The sequence below is a fragment of the Scheffersomyces amazonensis genome (genome assembly GCF_036850825.1).
Source record: "Scheffersomyces amazonensis strain UFMG-HMD-26.3 chromosome Unknown RJT21scaffold_2, whole genome shotgun sequence".
In the NCBI taxonomy this organism is placed as follows: Eukaryota; Fungi; Ascomycota; class Pichiomycetes; order Serinales; family Debaryomycetaceae; genus Scheffersomyces; species Scheffersomyces amazonensis.
The window spans coordinates 2,241,274-2,257,010 of record NW_027042742.1 but is presented as its reverse complement, the minus strand read 5'-3'; the positions used below and the strand labels follow the sequence as shown (position 1 = coordinate 2,257,010).

General features: G+C 29.5%; 9 protein-coding genes across 9 annotated transcripts; 4 read left to right on the top strand and 5 right to left on the bottom strand. All coding sequences in view use genetic code 12, as the record gives it.

The window, feature by feature from the left end:
* RJT21DRAFT_25440 (U2-type spliceosomal complex subunit) lies at positions 1–1,243 on the top strand. Its single transcript, XM_064883904.1, has one exon. The coding sequence runs from the start codon at positions 396–398 to the stop codon at positions 1,188–1,190; it is 795 nt and encodes a 264-aa protein (XP_064739954.1). The 5' UTR covers positions 1–395; the 3' UTR covers positions 1,191–1,243.
* A 5-nt stretch (positions 1,244–1,248) lies between these two features.
* Positions 1,249–2,139, bottom strand: SPA2 (Spa2p). Its single transcript, XM_064881374.1, has one exon. The coding sequence runs from the start codon at positions 1,798–1,800 to the stop codon at positions 1,297–1,299; it is 504 nt and encodes a 167-aa protein (XP_064739953.1). The 5' UTR covers positions 1,801–2,139; the 3' UTR covers positions 1,249–1,296.
* Positions 2,140–4,925: 2,786 nt separating this feature from the next.
* On the bottom strand, positions 4,926–6,023 carry RJT21DRAFT_119346 (mitochondrial 54S ribosomal protein mL57). The gene has a single exon (XM_064881373.1). The coding sequence runs from the start codon at positions 5,852–5,854 to the stop codon at positions 5,093–5,095; it is 762 nt and encodes a 253-aa protein (XP_064739952.1). The 5' UTR covers positions 5,855–6,023; the 3' UTR covers positions 4,926–5,092.
* Positions 6,024–6,116: 93 nt separating this feature from the next.
* CHR1 (RNA-dependent ATPase) lies at positions 6,117–7,899 on the top strand. The gene has a single exon (XM_064883240.1). It carries the CDS (start codon positions 6,166–6,168, stop codon positions 7,834–7,836), a length of 1,671 nt encoding a protein of 556 aa, XP_064739951.1. The 5' UTR covers positions 6,117–6,165; the 3' UTR covers positions 7,837–7,899.
* Positions 7,900–7,992: 93 nt separating this feature from the next.
* ATP20 (F1F0 ATP synthase subunit g) lies at positions 7,993–8,588 on the bottom strand. The gene has a single exon (XM_064883900.1). The coding sequence runs from the start codon at positions 8,521–8,523 to the stop codon at positions 8,149–8,151; it is 375 nt and encodes a 124-aa protein (XP_064739950.1). The 5' UTR covers positions 8,524–8,588; the 3' UTR covers positions 7,993–8,148.
* A 1-nt stretch (position 8,589) lies between these two features.
* Positions 8,590–10,246, bottom strand: RJT21DRAFT_25427 (uncharacterized protein). The gene has a single exon (XM_064883901.1). The coding sequence runs from the start codon at positions 10,176–10,178 to the stop codon at positions 8,754–8,756; it is 1,425 nt and encodes a 474-aa protein (XP_064739949.1). The 5' UTR covers positions 10,179–10,246; the 3' UTR covers positions 8,590–8,753.
* On the top strand, positions 10,243–11,897 carry RJT21DRAFT_119343 (Elongator subunit). Its single transcript, XM_064881372.1, has one exon. The coding sequence runs from the start codon at positions 10,425–10,427 to the stop codon at positions 11,742–11,744; it is 1,320 nt and encodes a 439-aa protein (XP_064739948.1). The 5' UTR covers positions 10,243–10,424; the 3' UTR covers positions 11,745–11,897.
* Positions 11,769–12,569, bottom strand: RJT21DRAFT_25429 (uncharacterized protein). The gene has a single exon (XM_064883902.1). The coding sequence runs from the start codon at positions 12,411–12,413 to the stop codon at positions 11,793–11,795; it is 621 nt and encodes a 206-aa protein (XP_064739947.1). The 5' UTR covers positions 12,414–12,569; the 3' UTR covers positions 11,769–11,792.
* A 457-nt stretch (positions 12,570–13,026) lies between these two features.
* CDC54 (MCM DNA helicase complex subunit) lies at positions 13,027–15,732 on the top strand. Its single transcript, XM_064881371.1, has one exon. It carries the CDS (start codon positions 13,343–13,345, stop codon positions 15,713–15,715), a length of 2,373 nt encoding a protein of 790 aa, XP_064739946.1. The 5' UTR covers positions 13,027–13,342; the 3' UTR covers positions 15,716–15,732.
* Positions 15,733–15,737: the final 5 nt, after the last annotated feature.

Sequence of the window (15,737 nt, the reverse complement as noted above, 5' to 3'; positions counted from 1 at the left end):
AAACAATTAGAAAATAAAAAATATTGGAGAAAATGGTGTGATGTCGATCACGTGTTGTGTCACTTAATGAAGTGATACTTAATTAAAGATACTGAAGATCTACAATATATCATACTATGGATCATACACAATAGATGTAATATTTTATAGGATCACAGCTTGTTTATTATTTTATTCTAATACTTTTTTTAATTAGTGACTGATAGTTAACTATTAGTTAACTATTGGTGTGTCTATTCTGAGGTGTGTCGCATTTTTTATCAATTTTATCATTTGTCATTTTTTTCATCCATTTTCATGTCGCATCGCTAAAAATGACAAATAATAAATTAGGCCCATATGGCCTCCATCTCTAACAACAACTAACTAATAACTACTAATAACTACTAATAACCATGACTACCAATCATAGACCTACCTTAGAAAGTAAGCGAGGGAAACAACAACCCATTACGTCATCCATAACCTATTCACAAACTTATGGAACCACCAAATCGCTTAAATTGAGACCGGATATTACATCGAATGCCATAACGGATTTAAAACAAGAATTGTTAGAGAATGAACAACAACAATCCCAAACAAATTTAGCTAAACATGACTCGGATATCGATTTAGGCGGAGACTTTAAACGAGCCACAATTCGAAGAAAGTCCATTCATAAACTTGAAGAACCCAATGATGATGATTTCTTAATAGTAAGATCTACGGTAGTTAGTGATGACGATAACTCAGATGATTCCGATAGTGAAGCCATTGACGATGACGATGACGATGATGATGATGATGATGACACACCTCAAGGACGAACTGAAAGAACGAGAAGCTCATCGACCAAAATAGGAGTCAGAATCCTGAGAATAACTTCAGGTGATCCACAACAACTGACACTGCAACTGCACTCAACTGAAAGTTCAGATGCCGAAGACGATGAAGAGACTCAGGCATTACTTGAGGAATTGAACCAACTACGCAAACTCAAATCTCAGCAATCTCAATCTCAATCTCAACCACAGTCTCCCCTGTCACCACAATCTCAATCTCCCATACTTAAGCCTACAACTTCTACTAAGAAGTCATGGAGACTGTCTCCATTCTCTAGACGATCTACTTCAACTTCTACTAATTCCAATTCTAATACTTCTTCTTCAGATACTAATCAAAAATTCTTATCCAAATATGTTAGATAATATGTATTCTAACTAATATACATTCTAATTTTAGTAATTATACTCTACTGCTATACTATACTACTATACTACTACTATACTACTACTATACTACTATACTACCACTCTATTGATGTTGATTAATACGGGCATCAAGTTGTTCAATATCTTCTTTAAGACTAGCTTCTTCAACAGTCTTAACTAATTCTTTAGTACATTTAGCAATATCAAATGAAATCCCGGCTAATCTTTGTTTAAAATTTTTATCAGCAAATTTATGTTCATCATCAGCCATTTCTTTGGGCTTTTTACATAAGATATCCATACGATGATAACAATCTTCTAAACTTTTAACTACCCAACTACCATGTTCCTTTAATTGAGCATTTCTAGTTTGATTCATTGATGTATTTGTTGCTTCTGTCATTTGAGAAATTACAATGGTTATAGCCTTAGATTTTTCTCGTAAATCTCCTCTAGTAGCACTTGGCTTTTTAATAGCAGCAAGTAATGATTGAATAGTGGAAATTACTTGAACAGTTTGATGTTCTAAATATAATAACACTTGAGTTAACGTATTATCTGGATCATCAATATCAAATAAATCAATATTGAATGTAGCTGCAGCCATAGATTTACGATATTCTTGTCTTTGTCTAGCTTCAACTTGTTCTTGACTTTCTTCTTCTTCGGAATCCTCTTCTTGTTCTTCTTCTTGTTCTTCATCATCATATTTACTGGTTTCTGATCCTCTCTTAGTATCGGCCAGATAAGTTACAGTTTTAACTTGACGTGGAGCTCCAATATCTTTGGGAGGTGCATTAAGATCTTCTTCTTCTTCTTCTTCAGCTCCAGTTCCAACGGCTCCAGTTCCAACGGCTCCAGCTCCAGCTCCAGCTCCAGCTCCAGCTCCAGCTCCAGCTCCAGCTCCAGCTCCAGCTCCAGCTCCAACAGCTCCAGAAGTAATTATAGCTGCTTCAGCAAGTTTATCATCATTTCTATTATTAATATTATTACCCTTTCCATTACTAAGATTATTAACTAAATTTGGATCTTCAAGTGGTATACTTCCTGTAGAAATATCAGAATCTCCACCATTATATTTATTATGATTAGGACTTTTTGTAAATGGTGAAGTCGTTGAAGAAGTTGAAGATTTAGAATCATTTGAACTCTCAAATTGTCGAACTTTATCTAAAATATTAAGCTTTCTAGGAGTATTACTACGATTAGAATTAGTTTCTATTCCTCTTGGTGGTGAAGATTCTGGAGAATTTAATTTATTTGTAAGATAACTTATTCCAGGCCCTTTACCATTAATATTTCTAGGAGAATTAGAAGTGGAATTAGAACCATCCTTATCCTTATGAGACAATTCGTCTTCACTTAATTTACTTTCAAATTTAGAACTTAATGCACTAATATTCTTACTTCTTGGACTAACTCTAATATTAGAAGTAGTACCATTATTACCATTATTACCATTATTAATTGGTGAATTAGGTTGAGGATGCTCATCTACTGAATTAGACTTGGAATGTTGTTGAGCTTCTCTTAATTTATCAGCCATTCTTAAAGGTCTAACTCCAAAATCTTCAGCTACAGTCTTAGAAATATTCTTATTTTCAATGGAAGGAATTGAGGAAATAACTTGTTTAGAATTTGTTGAATTTTCTTTTAATTTAACAGAAGAAATTAAATCACATAATGCAAAACTGATTTCTCCTACGGCTCTTTCTACTACAATTCTGGGAATTATAGTAGCATTATAAACGGCAAAATATCGAGTAGCAGTTAAAGCATGACTAATTGATTCTCTTAAATATAAGGCAAATTCATTACTATTTAAAATATGATTTTCACCTTGAGAAGCAATTTCATTAGCAATTACGGCTAATTTTGAAATTTTTTCAAATAAAATATCAGAATCAAATTCACTATTCAAATAAATTATAAATGATTCAAGATTTGATGATAAATCAGATACTAATTTAATTGAAATTAATCCATCACCAGTAATTAACAGTTTTAAATTCTCATTATTAAGAGTTTTATTAACAATATCATTAGAAATACTTTTGGATCGAGCTTCTTCATATTTTCTTTGTACTTTTAAAATCTCCTTTTTAGATTCTAATTCATTAGATTTAATTGATTTTGAATCTAAATTATTTAATTTTTCAAAGAATGAATGTAAATCTTTATTAGTAGAATTAGAATTGGAATTAGAATTAATCGAGTTAGGAGAATTTCCTAAATTATTAAGATTAGTTACCGAATCAATTGATCTATGAGCATTTGATGATGCAGCCAGATTAGAATTCTTTAATGATTGATTCTCAAGTCTTAAAGTGGCAATAGTGGTTTTTAAATTAGATAATTCAGTTGAATCTCTTGATCTGGATTTATTTAATAAAGTGGATTTTTCTCTACTTAAATTTTCAATTTCATTACTTAAAGATTTATTTTGATTGGATAAATTATTATAATCATTTTGAAGCATATTATATTTTTGATCTAATGAAGTATTTTCTGATTCAAGAGTTGATATTTTTGATTTTAATTGTTGAATTTCTTCTTGTAATTCATATGAATTTTCATTGCTTAATGGTAAAGATACAGGTACAGGTAAGGAATTAGGAATTCCATCTTTCTTTACATTCAAACCTTTATCATCATCTTTTTCTACAAAACTATGAGCATCATCATCATCATGATCATGATCTTGTTCATGATCTTTTTCATCTTCATCTTCTGGATCACCTTCTTCATCACTTGACCAAGTTAAATTAGCTTTAGTAGGAACAACCGTTTTTGATTGTATACCAATGCCATTATGAGGATGACTTTGACTTTGACTTTGACTATGACTATGATTATGAGAATAACTTTGACTTTGACTTTGACTATGAGAATGACTATGAGAATGAGAATGACTATGATTACTTTGATTATGACTACTGATTAAATGGTTAACCGGAGATAACTGATCTGAATCATTAGTTAAATCATCTGATCTTGAGACAGATTCCTTTCGAGCTTGTCCAGGATAAGAACCATTACCATTAGTAGGAGATACAAGCTTCACACCATTATTATTATTGTTGTTGTTGTTGTTGTTGTTATTACTAAACGACGGTAATTCAACATGTAAGTTTCTCCTTTCCATCTCATAAGAGATATCAGATACTAAATCTTTAAATCTTGGCTGTGGTAAAGATGATAATTTTTGTCTGGCTTGATTTCGTTTGGGATGAAATGATGATTTAGGTAATAAATAATCCGGTTCTCCACGAGATTCATCGATTCTACGCTTTAATTCATCATATACATCTGTACTTAATTCTTTAAATTGGGCAGAACTAAGTTTAAGAAGTTTCTCTCTGGCTCGTGCCGCTCTTGAAGAACTTGTCTTACCTCGAGAATTCAGATCGTCCGAGATATCAAGAAATTGTTTTAATTCTCGATAACGAGATACTAAATCCTTATCACTCATAGTTGGTACTGGAATAGTTAACTAAAGAGTGGATTGGATATACTTAAACTTACCGCTGAGTTCTGGTTTTTGACTGGCGGATATTTGTCGTTTTGTTTCTGTTTCTGTTTCCGGTTGGTTGTTTTGAGACAGCCGGAAAATTTTACTTTTACTAGGACGCGTAGCTGACAGACAAATTTGAAATTTTGTATGAGTGACTGCGACAAATTGTCCGAGGCTGTTACTGTTACTGTTATTTATACAATTATGTAACATCAATAAAAATTGATTTCACCTATTGGTTATATTATTATTATTATTATTATTACTATGTTATTGTTATCTATGTACAAAATGAATTAATAGTTATAGTTATGATAATGATAATGTTAATGATAATGATAATGAATTTAATTTCATTTCATCTATGGCTTTAAATTTATATCATTTACTCAGCTCTTTGTTGATTCTTACTCTTTTTTCTTGCAGTAGCTGATTCAACTACAACTTGAGCTATGGTTTCTAATTTATTAGAATTAGTATCATTACCATTACCTTGTAATATCTTTTCTTCAATAAATTGTTCAGCAACTCTTTTACCATAACTAAATGTTATAGCTCCAACTAATGCATACATTACTTGTGCACTAATTGTTAATTCTCCACTACTAGCAAATCCTATATTTTTGGTATTAGGTTTCCAAAACATAACAGAATTTAATTGATTATTCTTTGCAAATACTCCCATACTAGTTTTACCACAAAGTTCTCTAGCAATTGGTGAACCTAAAACATCTAAATTTTTCCCATTTATTACTAATTCATTTGAACTTGGTTTATTAACAACATATTTAGCAAAAAATAAATTTAATAACTTTGCACCCATAGCACTTAATTTTTCATTATATGGTTTTATCCCATTACCAAATGATTTATGAGTTAAAACTTGTAAAATTAATTCATCAGAAATACGATATTTATCTTGTAAAAATCCCTTTATATACTTTAAATTATCTTCAGAAATTCCATATTTATACCCTTTATTACTTAAAAACACTTCTTCAGGATCTCTTTTAAGTCCGGCAACTCTTGATCCCTTATGCAAATATATGGTTCTCATTGGTACATATGTCATACCACTACCATTTCTTAATCCACTCATATTAAATGCCTTCTCCGGCCTGGCTAATTGTCGTATACTTCCACTCATCCTGTCTATAATGGTTATGACAAACTATTATTATAAATCAGAATTACACTATTTATTAAATCAATCAATCAATCAACTAATCTACTAACTTTACCATCAATCCATGAAAATTTTCCAGTGCAAAAGAAAAAAAGTGTGAGGTTTAAAAAAATGGTAAATTGGCTTATGCTTATGTAAGTTCTTATTAATCATCACTAACATTTAACCAATTTGCATCTCAGTCTTATAAATTTTTTTTTTTTTTATTTAGGAAACGGTTCCATCTCATTGCAAAATTATATGATATTTATATAGTTAACCAATAATAAATTATGGATATCTTTAGAATTCTTTCAAGAGGAGCATCTCTTAAAAAGAAGAAAGAAGTTACTACTGATTATGCATTACCATCAGCTTCTCAAGTATCGGCTGAAAAGGGGAAAGAAGAATTATTAAAGCATCAAGTTGATAAAGAAACTGATTTCTTTCATACTAAAAAGCATACTGATATTTCAAATTATGAAACTAAACAACAAAAATCTCAAGTAGTTGAAATTGAAAATGATAATGATCATGAAATACCGCCTCCAAAGATTTCTAATGTTGAAGATGCAAAAAAATTAAGAAAAATTAATAAAGTTAATGTAACAGGTGAAGATTTACCATTACCAATTGGATCATTTGAAGATTTAATATCAAGATTTCATCTTGATAAAAGATTATTAAATAATTTAATTGAAGCTGAATTTATAGAACCAACTCCTATTCAATGTGAAGCTATTCCAATAACTTTAAATAATCGTGATCTTATAGCTTGTGCTCCAACAGGTTCAGGTAAATCTTTAGCATTTTTAGTACCTTTAGTTCAACAAATTTTAGCATCAAATAAAAAGAATCATGGAATTCGTGGTTTAATAATATCTCCAACTAATGAATTAGCAGTACAAATTTTTCAAGAATTAGAAAAATTAGTTAAAGGAAAGAAATTAACAATTGCAACATTATCAAAACAACTTGCAAATAAATTAAATAATAAAATAATAAATGGATCAAAATATGATATTTTAGTTACAACTCCATTAAGATTAATTGATGTGGTTAAAAAGGAAAATCTTGATTTATCTAAAGTTGAACAATTAATTATTGATGAAGCTGATAAATTATTTGATCAAGGATTTGTTGAACAAACTGATGATATATTATCTAATTGTAATAATCCAAAATTAAGAAAATCCATGTATTCTGCTACAATTCCTTCTGGAGTTGAAGAAATGGCTCAAACTATAATGAAAGATCCTATTAGAATTATTGTTGGACATAAAGAAGCTGCATCATCAACAATTGAACAAAAAATAGTATTTACAGGTGATGAACAAGGAAAATTAATTGCTATTAGAGAAATGATTTTAAAAGGAGAATTTAAACCTCCAATTATTATATTTTTACAATCTATTACTAGAGCAAAAGCTTTATTTCATGAATTATTATATGATAAATTAAATGTTGATGTAATTCATGCTGAAAGAACTCCAAAACAAAGAGAAGAAGTAATTAAAAGATTTAAAAATGGAGATATTTGGGTATTAATAACAACTGATGTTATTTCAAGAGGGGTTGATTTTAAAGGAGTTAATTTAGTTATTAATTATGATGTACCTCAAAGTGCTCAAGCATATGTTCATAGAATTGGTAGAACTGGTAGAGGTGGTAAATCTGGTAAAGCAGTTACATTTTTTACAAAAGCTGATGATTTAGCAATAAAACCAATTTTAAATGTAATGAAACAATCAGGAAGTAAATTAGATCAATCATGGATGAATGATTTAACTAAAATTTCTAAAAATGAAAAGAAAAGAATTAAACAACATGAAATTAAAAGAAAACAAATTAGTACTGTTCCAAAAGTTGTTAAACAAAAGAGAAAACAAAAACAAGAAATGATTGAAGCATCTAAAAAGAGGAAATTACTTGAACAAAATAATGATTCAAATTTAAGTGATTAAGTAATTAATTTTATAGATAATTTACCTAATGATATTTGTTAATGGATGTGTTTATTTAAAAATAAATGAATAAATAAATAAATAATTTTGAGATTTTTAATCCCTATACAACAAACAATGTATCTATTAAAATTTTTGTATATGAATAATTTTAGTATGGATCATTTTCGTGAATTTGAACCTTATCTACCTTATCTAAAGAGTACCTGTACATTTCCACGTATTATACAATGCTAATATATGTAAAATATAACTATAAATATAAATAATAAATAATATTATATTTATATTTATAATTATAAATATTCACATCTAGTGATGGTGAGCTCCAACAGCTGGATAACCAAATACATTTCTTCTACCAATTATTTCACCAACTGAAAAGAAAGCTAATAATTGAGTACCATAAACACCAGCTTTAACAGCACATTCTTTACCGGGTCTAAATTTAATGGCTTTTTGAAGGAAAGCCTTTTGTTGTTCTGGAGATTGAATAAATTTAAAAGCTGATTGATAAAATTGTTGAAATTGAACAGTTGATGGTGGAGCTAATCCTTCACTCTTGTATACAACTTTTCCAACTTCAGCAGTAACTTTACCCCAATAAACAGCCCCATTGGTAAGTTGAGTGGATTTGGCAATTATACCGTTAACAAATGAAGTGGCTTTAGTGACAATAGCAGACATTATTAATTATGCGATGAGTCTCTACTTTAACTTAATAGAAACTTTGTTCAATGTCTGTCTGCTCATAATTTACAATTGAAAAAATTCATTTTTTTTCAGACCCCTAGCCAATTATATTTGTGCGAACCTAGACTGCCTAATTGGGTAATGTGCGTCACAAGAGCGTTTTTATTTCATCCATGCATACATACACATACTTATCTAAAATATAATTTAAATTAATTTAATAATTACAATTGAACACCAAATCGATCAGGCATTACTACGGGAGCAACTAAACTCCATCCATATAATAAGTAACATACCCATGAACTTATAATTTTAACCCAACTCATAAAGTATGTTCTTCCTACTGGAACAAAATCTCCTAAATCATCTTGTTTTACATTAATTGTTAATAATGTTGCAACATATTGAGTTGCTAAAAAGAATATAATATGGAAAAGTGCATAATTATATTGAACTTTTTGTCTTTCTTCATCTCCTTGATTTTCAATATCATCTTCATATAAATCTGCTTGAGTAAGAGCACTTTCAGGTAACAGACCTTCATCAACAGCTTGTTTAATAGCTTGATATCTCATTTCATTTCTTACTGCTGGTTGAGTATTAATATATGGATCAGTCAGTTCTGAACTAAATGCAGAATTTGCTGCTGCTCTTGTTGTTGTATAAGCAACAGCTATAAATGTAAAAAATGCTCCTAATACAACACTTGCAGTTCTTGTACCTCTAGATCTTACTAATGGATTACAATATTTATCATCTGGTTCAGAAGCTACTGCACTCATTACTAAATATGAACAATAAAATACTACCATTGAAGCTTGAGCTAATCCCGCCTGGGGATTATATTCTTGAATAGTTTGATTTACTGATATAAAAGATATTATAATTGAAAAAATTAAATTTAATGTAATGGCAGTTTTATTCATATTACATGAATCACCAGCAAAAAACCAATACATTATAATAGTAAGAATTATACTGGCAATATACATTGATAAAGTTCCACCAACAAGTAATTTTTTCCAAAATCCAGCATCACCTTCACCAGTTAATTCTTCCATTTCAATTTTTTCAAGACATTTTTCAGCCCAAGCATGAGCAAAATCAACTAATAATATAAGACCAATTCCAAGAAATATTGTTGAAAATATTATAGCAATATTATTACCATAAAATATAAAAAAACTATCAGGTATAAAAAGGAAATTTATAATAATTAATGCTAACCATGAAAATACTTTAATTTTCCAACAACCATTTTGAATAACTGCTCTTGGATTTGCTGTAGATTTAACATCAATTAATAAACCTGCTAAAATTAAATGTAATAAACCAAGAGCAAAATTAATTCTATGAACTGATGTAAAACTTATACATTCACTTCCATCAGGTCCACATTTACTATTAATAAATCCAAAAGTTGCCTTTTCTAATTTATGAACTATAAATGGTGAAAGGACTATCCATGATAATAATGAATTAATTAAAAGTAATATGGCATAAGTAATTCTAGTTAATATTGATGATTTAAAAGTGCCCCCAATTGATGAACAAATGGCAGAACATGCAGCGGCTCCACAACATGAAGCAATAGATGATGTCATTGCCGTCACCGGCATTAATGGGATAGACAATGCTGCACCCATCTTTTATAAGTTTATAATTATTATCCAAACCTTTATTATCTTTATATTATACTTATATTATACTTATAACATAATAGAATTTATTACGGTGTCTCTATTGTTACTCCGATTATTATTATCAGTTAAATTCTGTGCCTTGGGACACTACCACCAAAAATAAAATATAATTTTTAAACCTCATCTAAGTAATTTTGAAAAATCCATATTAAACTGCAAAATTTAATATTTAATAGATAAGACAGTATCATGTCGTTTCGTAAAAGGAGTGAAATAATAGGAGGAGGTCCAGCCCCTGCAAGAGGGTTGCCAGGTACTAGACCAATTTCTCAAATTCCTGGAAGATCACTGGTTGGTCCTAATCCTCTTCGTGGAGGACCAAATGTTAGATCAATACCAGGAAGAGATGGTATACGTTCACCTCAACCTCAACCTCAACCTCAACCTCAATCCAAAAAAGAAGAATTTGAACCTATAATCAAGAACATTTCAATTCGTCCATCATTAATAACATCACAACCAACTATATCAACAGGAGTATCTGATTTAGATAAAATATTATTACATCAAGGTTTACCATTAGGAAATTCTTTACTTGTAGAAGAATCTAGTACAACTGATTTTTCTTCAGTCATTTTAAGAGCATTCACATCTCAAGGTATAATTCATAATAGAATTAATAAAGATGAACTTTATTCTCATGTTATAGTTGTAGGAGTTCCAAGTCAATGGGCAAATGATTTACCAGGATTATATAAGGGTTCATCAAAGGAACAAAAGAAAGCAAAAATTGTTGAAAATGAATCTAAAATAAGTGTATCTAATTTATCTACTCGTCAATCATCAACTAGAAATGAAAATGATTTAAAAATTGCTTGGAGATATGGTTTAAATTCAAAACTGCCAGAATCTGAAGATTCAAAAGATATAACTTCTTATGAAAATTATAATCATCAATTTGATATTACTCAAAAATTATCACCTGGTCCTAATGGTAATGAAATATCATTTATACCTATTTCAAATAATTTTATGGTAGTAATTTCTCAAATTGAAGGAATTATTAAGAATCAATTAAAATCAAATCCATCTAAAATTATACGATTAGTTATACCTTCACTTTTAAATCCTACCATCTACAATCCTATACTTAGTACACCTACTTTTATTATACCATTTATACATTCATTAAGAGCTCAATTACGTAAATATGAAAAGAATTTATCATTAATAGCATCAATAAGTTTAGAACTTTATCCTCGAGATTCATCTTTAACTTCAACATTAGAAAATTTATTTGATTCAGTAATTCATTTACAACCATTTAATCAAGCTATGAGTCAATTAATTGAAAGAGCATATAAAAATGAGCCATCAAAGATTCAACAAGGTTTGGTTAATATAATTAAATTACCTGTATTATCTGAAAAGGGATTAATGATGATTCATGAAGGAGAATATGCTTTCAAAAATGGAAGAAAGAAATTTGAAATTGAAGATTGGGGAATTCCTGTTGAAGATGTTGGAAAGGAAGAAGAACAACAAACAACAAAAAAGATTGATTTTTAGGAATTGACATAAGTAAAGTTTGTATTTATATAGAAAAAAAAATACATTTCAAGGTAATTTATTCTCTAATCTATCAAGTTTTGCTATTATTTGTAATTGAGTATTTTGAATCTCATTTATTCTTCTTAAGAGATACATAAATTGATCTCCAGAAATCCCACCTTTAATTTGTTTTTCACCTGCTGTAATTGACGAAGTACTTGAAGATGCCACAAATAGTCGAGATTCTTCATTATCATTATTATTCTTATTCTTATTATTATCATTATTATTATAGTGAGTTTCTTCTGAAAATGTAACTGACTTTGGTTTAGTGGTATCAAGTGCAGAAATCTCATTATTCCTTGCCTCTTGTTCAATATCATTTATATGTTGACGGCGTATGGGGGATCCACTTCTCTTGATGGGAGAAAATTTAGATAATGTTATTGTATTGCCTAGAGTCTTATTTGTATTTGTATTTGTATTTGTATTTGTATTTGTAGTTATACTTTCAGATACTGCAACTCTTCTCTTTGGCAGAACACTATGAGATAATTTACTTCGTGATGGTTCAACAGCGAAAACTTCATATTTTTTAGAATTATCACGCAGATGATCAAATGATGGAATCCTCTTCACTGGAGAGTACCTTTCCTTCAATTTTTGTGGTTCAGGATACTTTGGCATGATTAAGGTTGATGTGGTATGGGTATCTGTGGATGTAAATAAACGCGAACTAAAAATTTGGTGCAAATTTCTGGTGGTGCAAATTGCCAAATCTGTAGAGCGGGAAGGGTCAATTTGAGATTTATGCTTAGTTATATTATCAAAGTATATAGAGACTGTTAATTACCAGAATAGATGTGGATGCAGGATTGTAATGGTTTAGAAGAAACTAAAATGTAAATGTGAGTGTGAGTCTCAGTTACCGTACATAGTGCAATGGAGAACCATCTCTTATGAGGATTTACATAATCACACTTATAGTAATGGACTCTAATTATACAGACAAACCACTGTTAATATGTCTCTCTTTATTCTATGTCGTAGACTTTGCAAAAGCTCAAATGTGAAATGTGAAATGTGAAATGTCTCTGTAGCCGAATACCATGCATATAAAATAACAATTAATCCCAATTAGGAAATGTAATAGTACGCGTCGGATTAAAATTTTCAAAATTTATAAAGAATATACTTTATCCAACCCCATAACCATTCAATTAACTCTTTTATAAACAGTATAGTATTATTGTAAAAGTCCAGTGCTTAAGATGTCATCTCCACCACCGGCTTCCAATTCCAATTCCAATTCCAATTCCAATGCTAATCCTGAAGATACCTCTCATTTGAGAGAGTCTGAATCTTTATCTCAATCTCAACCAGCAGTACCATCTTCACCATTATTCTTTGCTACTTCCTCAAATCCTCCATCCGAGATTGGCCATTCCCAATCACAAATAAGAGATGTATCATCTCCATTACATTATACTTCATCGGCACATCCTACCTCTGAAATTGGTTCAGGAAGAACCAGATCTGATCGATTAACTAGTGAAGTTGATAGAATTATTCGAAGAAATCAAAGAAGTGATTTACATGATGCTACATCATCACCTATGAGAAGAAGAATATTCACTGAATCTACAAATCAAACAAGAGAACCAAATTTATCTTCATCATCAAGAATTGATACTGATCCAACTGAAAATGATGAACCTGTTAGAGTTATTTGGGGTACCAATGTTTCAATTCAAGATTGTCTGAATGCATTTAGAGATTTCTTATTATCTTTTAAATATAAATATAGAAAATTAATGGAAGATAAAGAAGTTGATCCTGAAGATAATGAATTACATTATGTATATCAATTAAATAATTTAAAAGATCTTGGATTAACTAATCTTAATATTGATGCTAAAAATTTATTAGCTTATCCACCTACAAGAAAATTATATCATCAATTAATTAATTATCCTCAAGAAGTAATTCCAATTATGGATCAAACTATAAAGGATTGTTTAATTCAAATAGTTAATGATTCAAATGAATTTGCTAATGATATTCAATCAACTCTTGATATAATTGATACAAATGTTTATACTATTCGTCCTTTTAATATCAATTTTGCTGAAAAGGGTTTAAGAGAATTAAATCCCAATGATATTGATAAATTAGTTAGTGTTAAAGGTTTAGTTATTAGAGCAACTTCAATTATACCTGATATGAAAGTTGCATTTTTTAAATGTAATGCTTGTGATCATACAGTTGCAGTTGAAATTGATAGAGGAGTAATTTCTGAACCAATCAAATGTCCAAGAGAAGTTTGTGGACAAACTAATTCAATGCAATTAGTTCATAATCGTTCTTCATTTGCTGATAAACAAGTTATTAAATTACAAGAAACTCCTGATTTAGTTCCTGATGGTCAAACTCCTCATTCAATTAATTTATGTGTTTATGATGAATTAGTTGATAGTTGTAGAGCTGGTGATAGAATTGAAGTTTGTGGTATTTTTAGATCTTTACCAGTTAGAGCTAATCCAAGACAAAGAGCCATTAAAAGTTTATATAAAACTTATTTGGATGTTGTTCATATTAAAAAAATTGATAAAAAAAGATTAGCAGCTGATTCATCAACTTTAGAACATGAAATTAATGATAAAGAACAAGAAGTTGATCAAATTAGAAAACTTACACCTGAAGAAATTGAAAGAGTTGAATCAATTTCTCAACGTGATGATTTATATGAAGTTCTTGCAAGATCTTTAGCTCCATCAGTTTATGAAATGGATGATGTTAAAAAGGGTATTTTATTACAATTATTTGGAGGTACTAATAAAACATTTAAAAAGGGTGGAAGATATAGAGGTGATATAAATATTTTATTATGTGGAGATCCATCAACTTCTAAATCTCAAATTCTTCAATATGTTCATAAAATTGCTCCAAGAGGAGTTTATACTTCTGGTAAAGGTTCATCTGCTGTTGGTCTTACTGCTTATATTACAAGAGATATTGATACTAAACAATTAGTTTTAGAAAGTGGTGCATTAGTTTTATCTGATGGTGGAGTTTGTTGTATTGATGAATTTGATAAAATGAGTGATTCTACAAGATCAGTTTTACATGAAGTTATGGAACAACAAACTATATCTATTGCAAAAGCTGGTATTATTACTACATTAAATGCAAGAACTTCTATTTTAGCTTCTGCTAATCCAATTAATTCAAGATATGATCCAAATTTACCAGTTACTGCTAATATTGATTTACCACCTCCTTTACTTTCAAGATTTGATTTAGTTTATTTAATTTTAGATAAAGTAGATGAAAATATTGATAGACAATTGGCAAGACATTTAACTGATATGTATTTAGAAGATGCACCTGATACAGTTACTAATAATTATATTATACCTGTGGATTTATTAACCCTTTATATTCAATATGCTAAAGAAAATTTTCAACCAATTATGACAAGTGAAGGTAAAAATGAATTAGTTAGAGCTTATGTTGAAATGAGAAAAATGGGTGAAGATGCTAGATCTTCTGAGAAGAGAGTTACTGCAACTACTAGACAATTAGAATCAATGATTAGATTATCTGAAGCTCATGCTAAAATGAGATTATCTAGAACAGTAGAATTAATTGATGTTAAAGAAGCAGTAAGATTAATTAAATCTGCTATTAAAGATTATGCCACTGATCCAATAACTGGTAAAATTGATATGGATATGATTCAAACTGGTACATCTACAGCTCAAAGAAGAGTTCAAGAAGATTTAACTTCAGAAATCTTAAAAATTATTGAAGAGAATAATAATTTAATTCGATTTAATGATTTAACTATTAAAATTAATGAAAGATCATCTATTAGAGTTGAAAATCATGAAATAAATGAAGGATTAAAAAGATTACAACAAGAGGGTAAGATTATAGAAACTGGTGATGCTCATAGAAGAACCATCAGAAAGATTGCCATTGTATGAATTGTTGGGTGATTTGGATTTA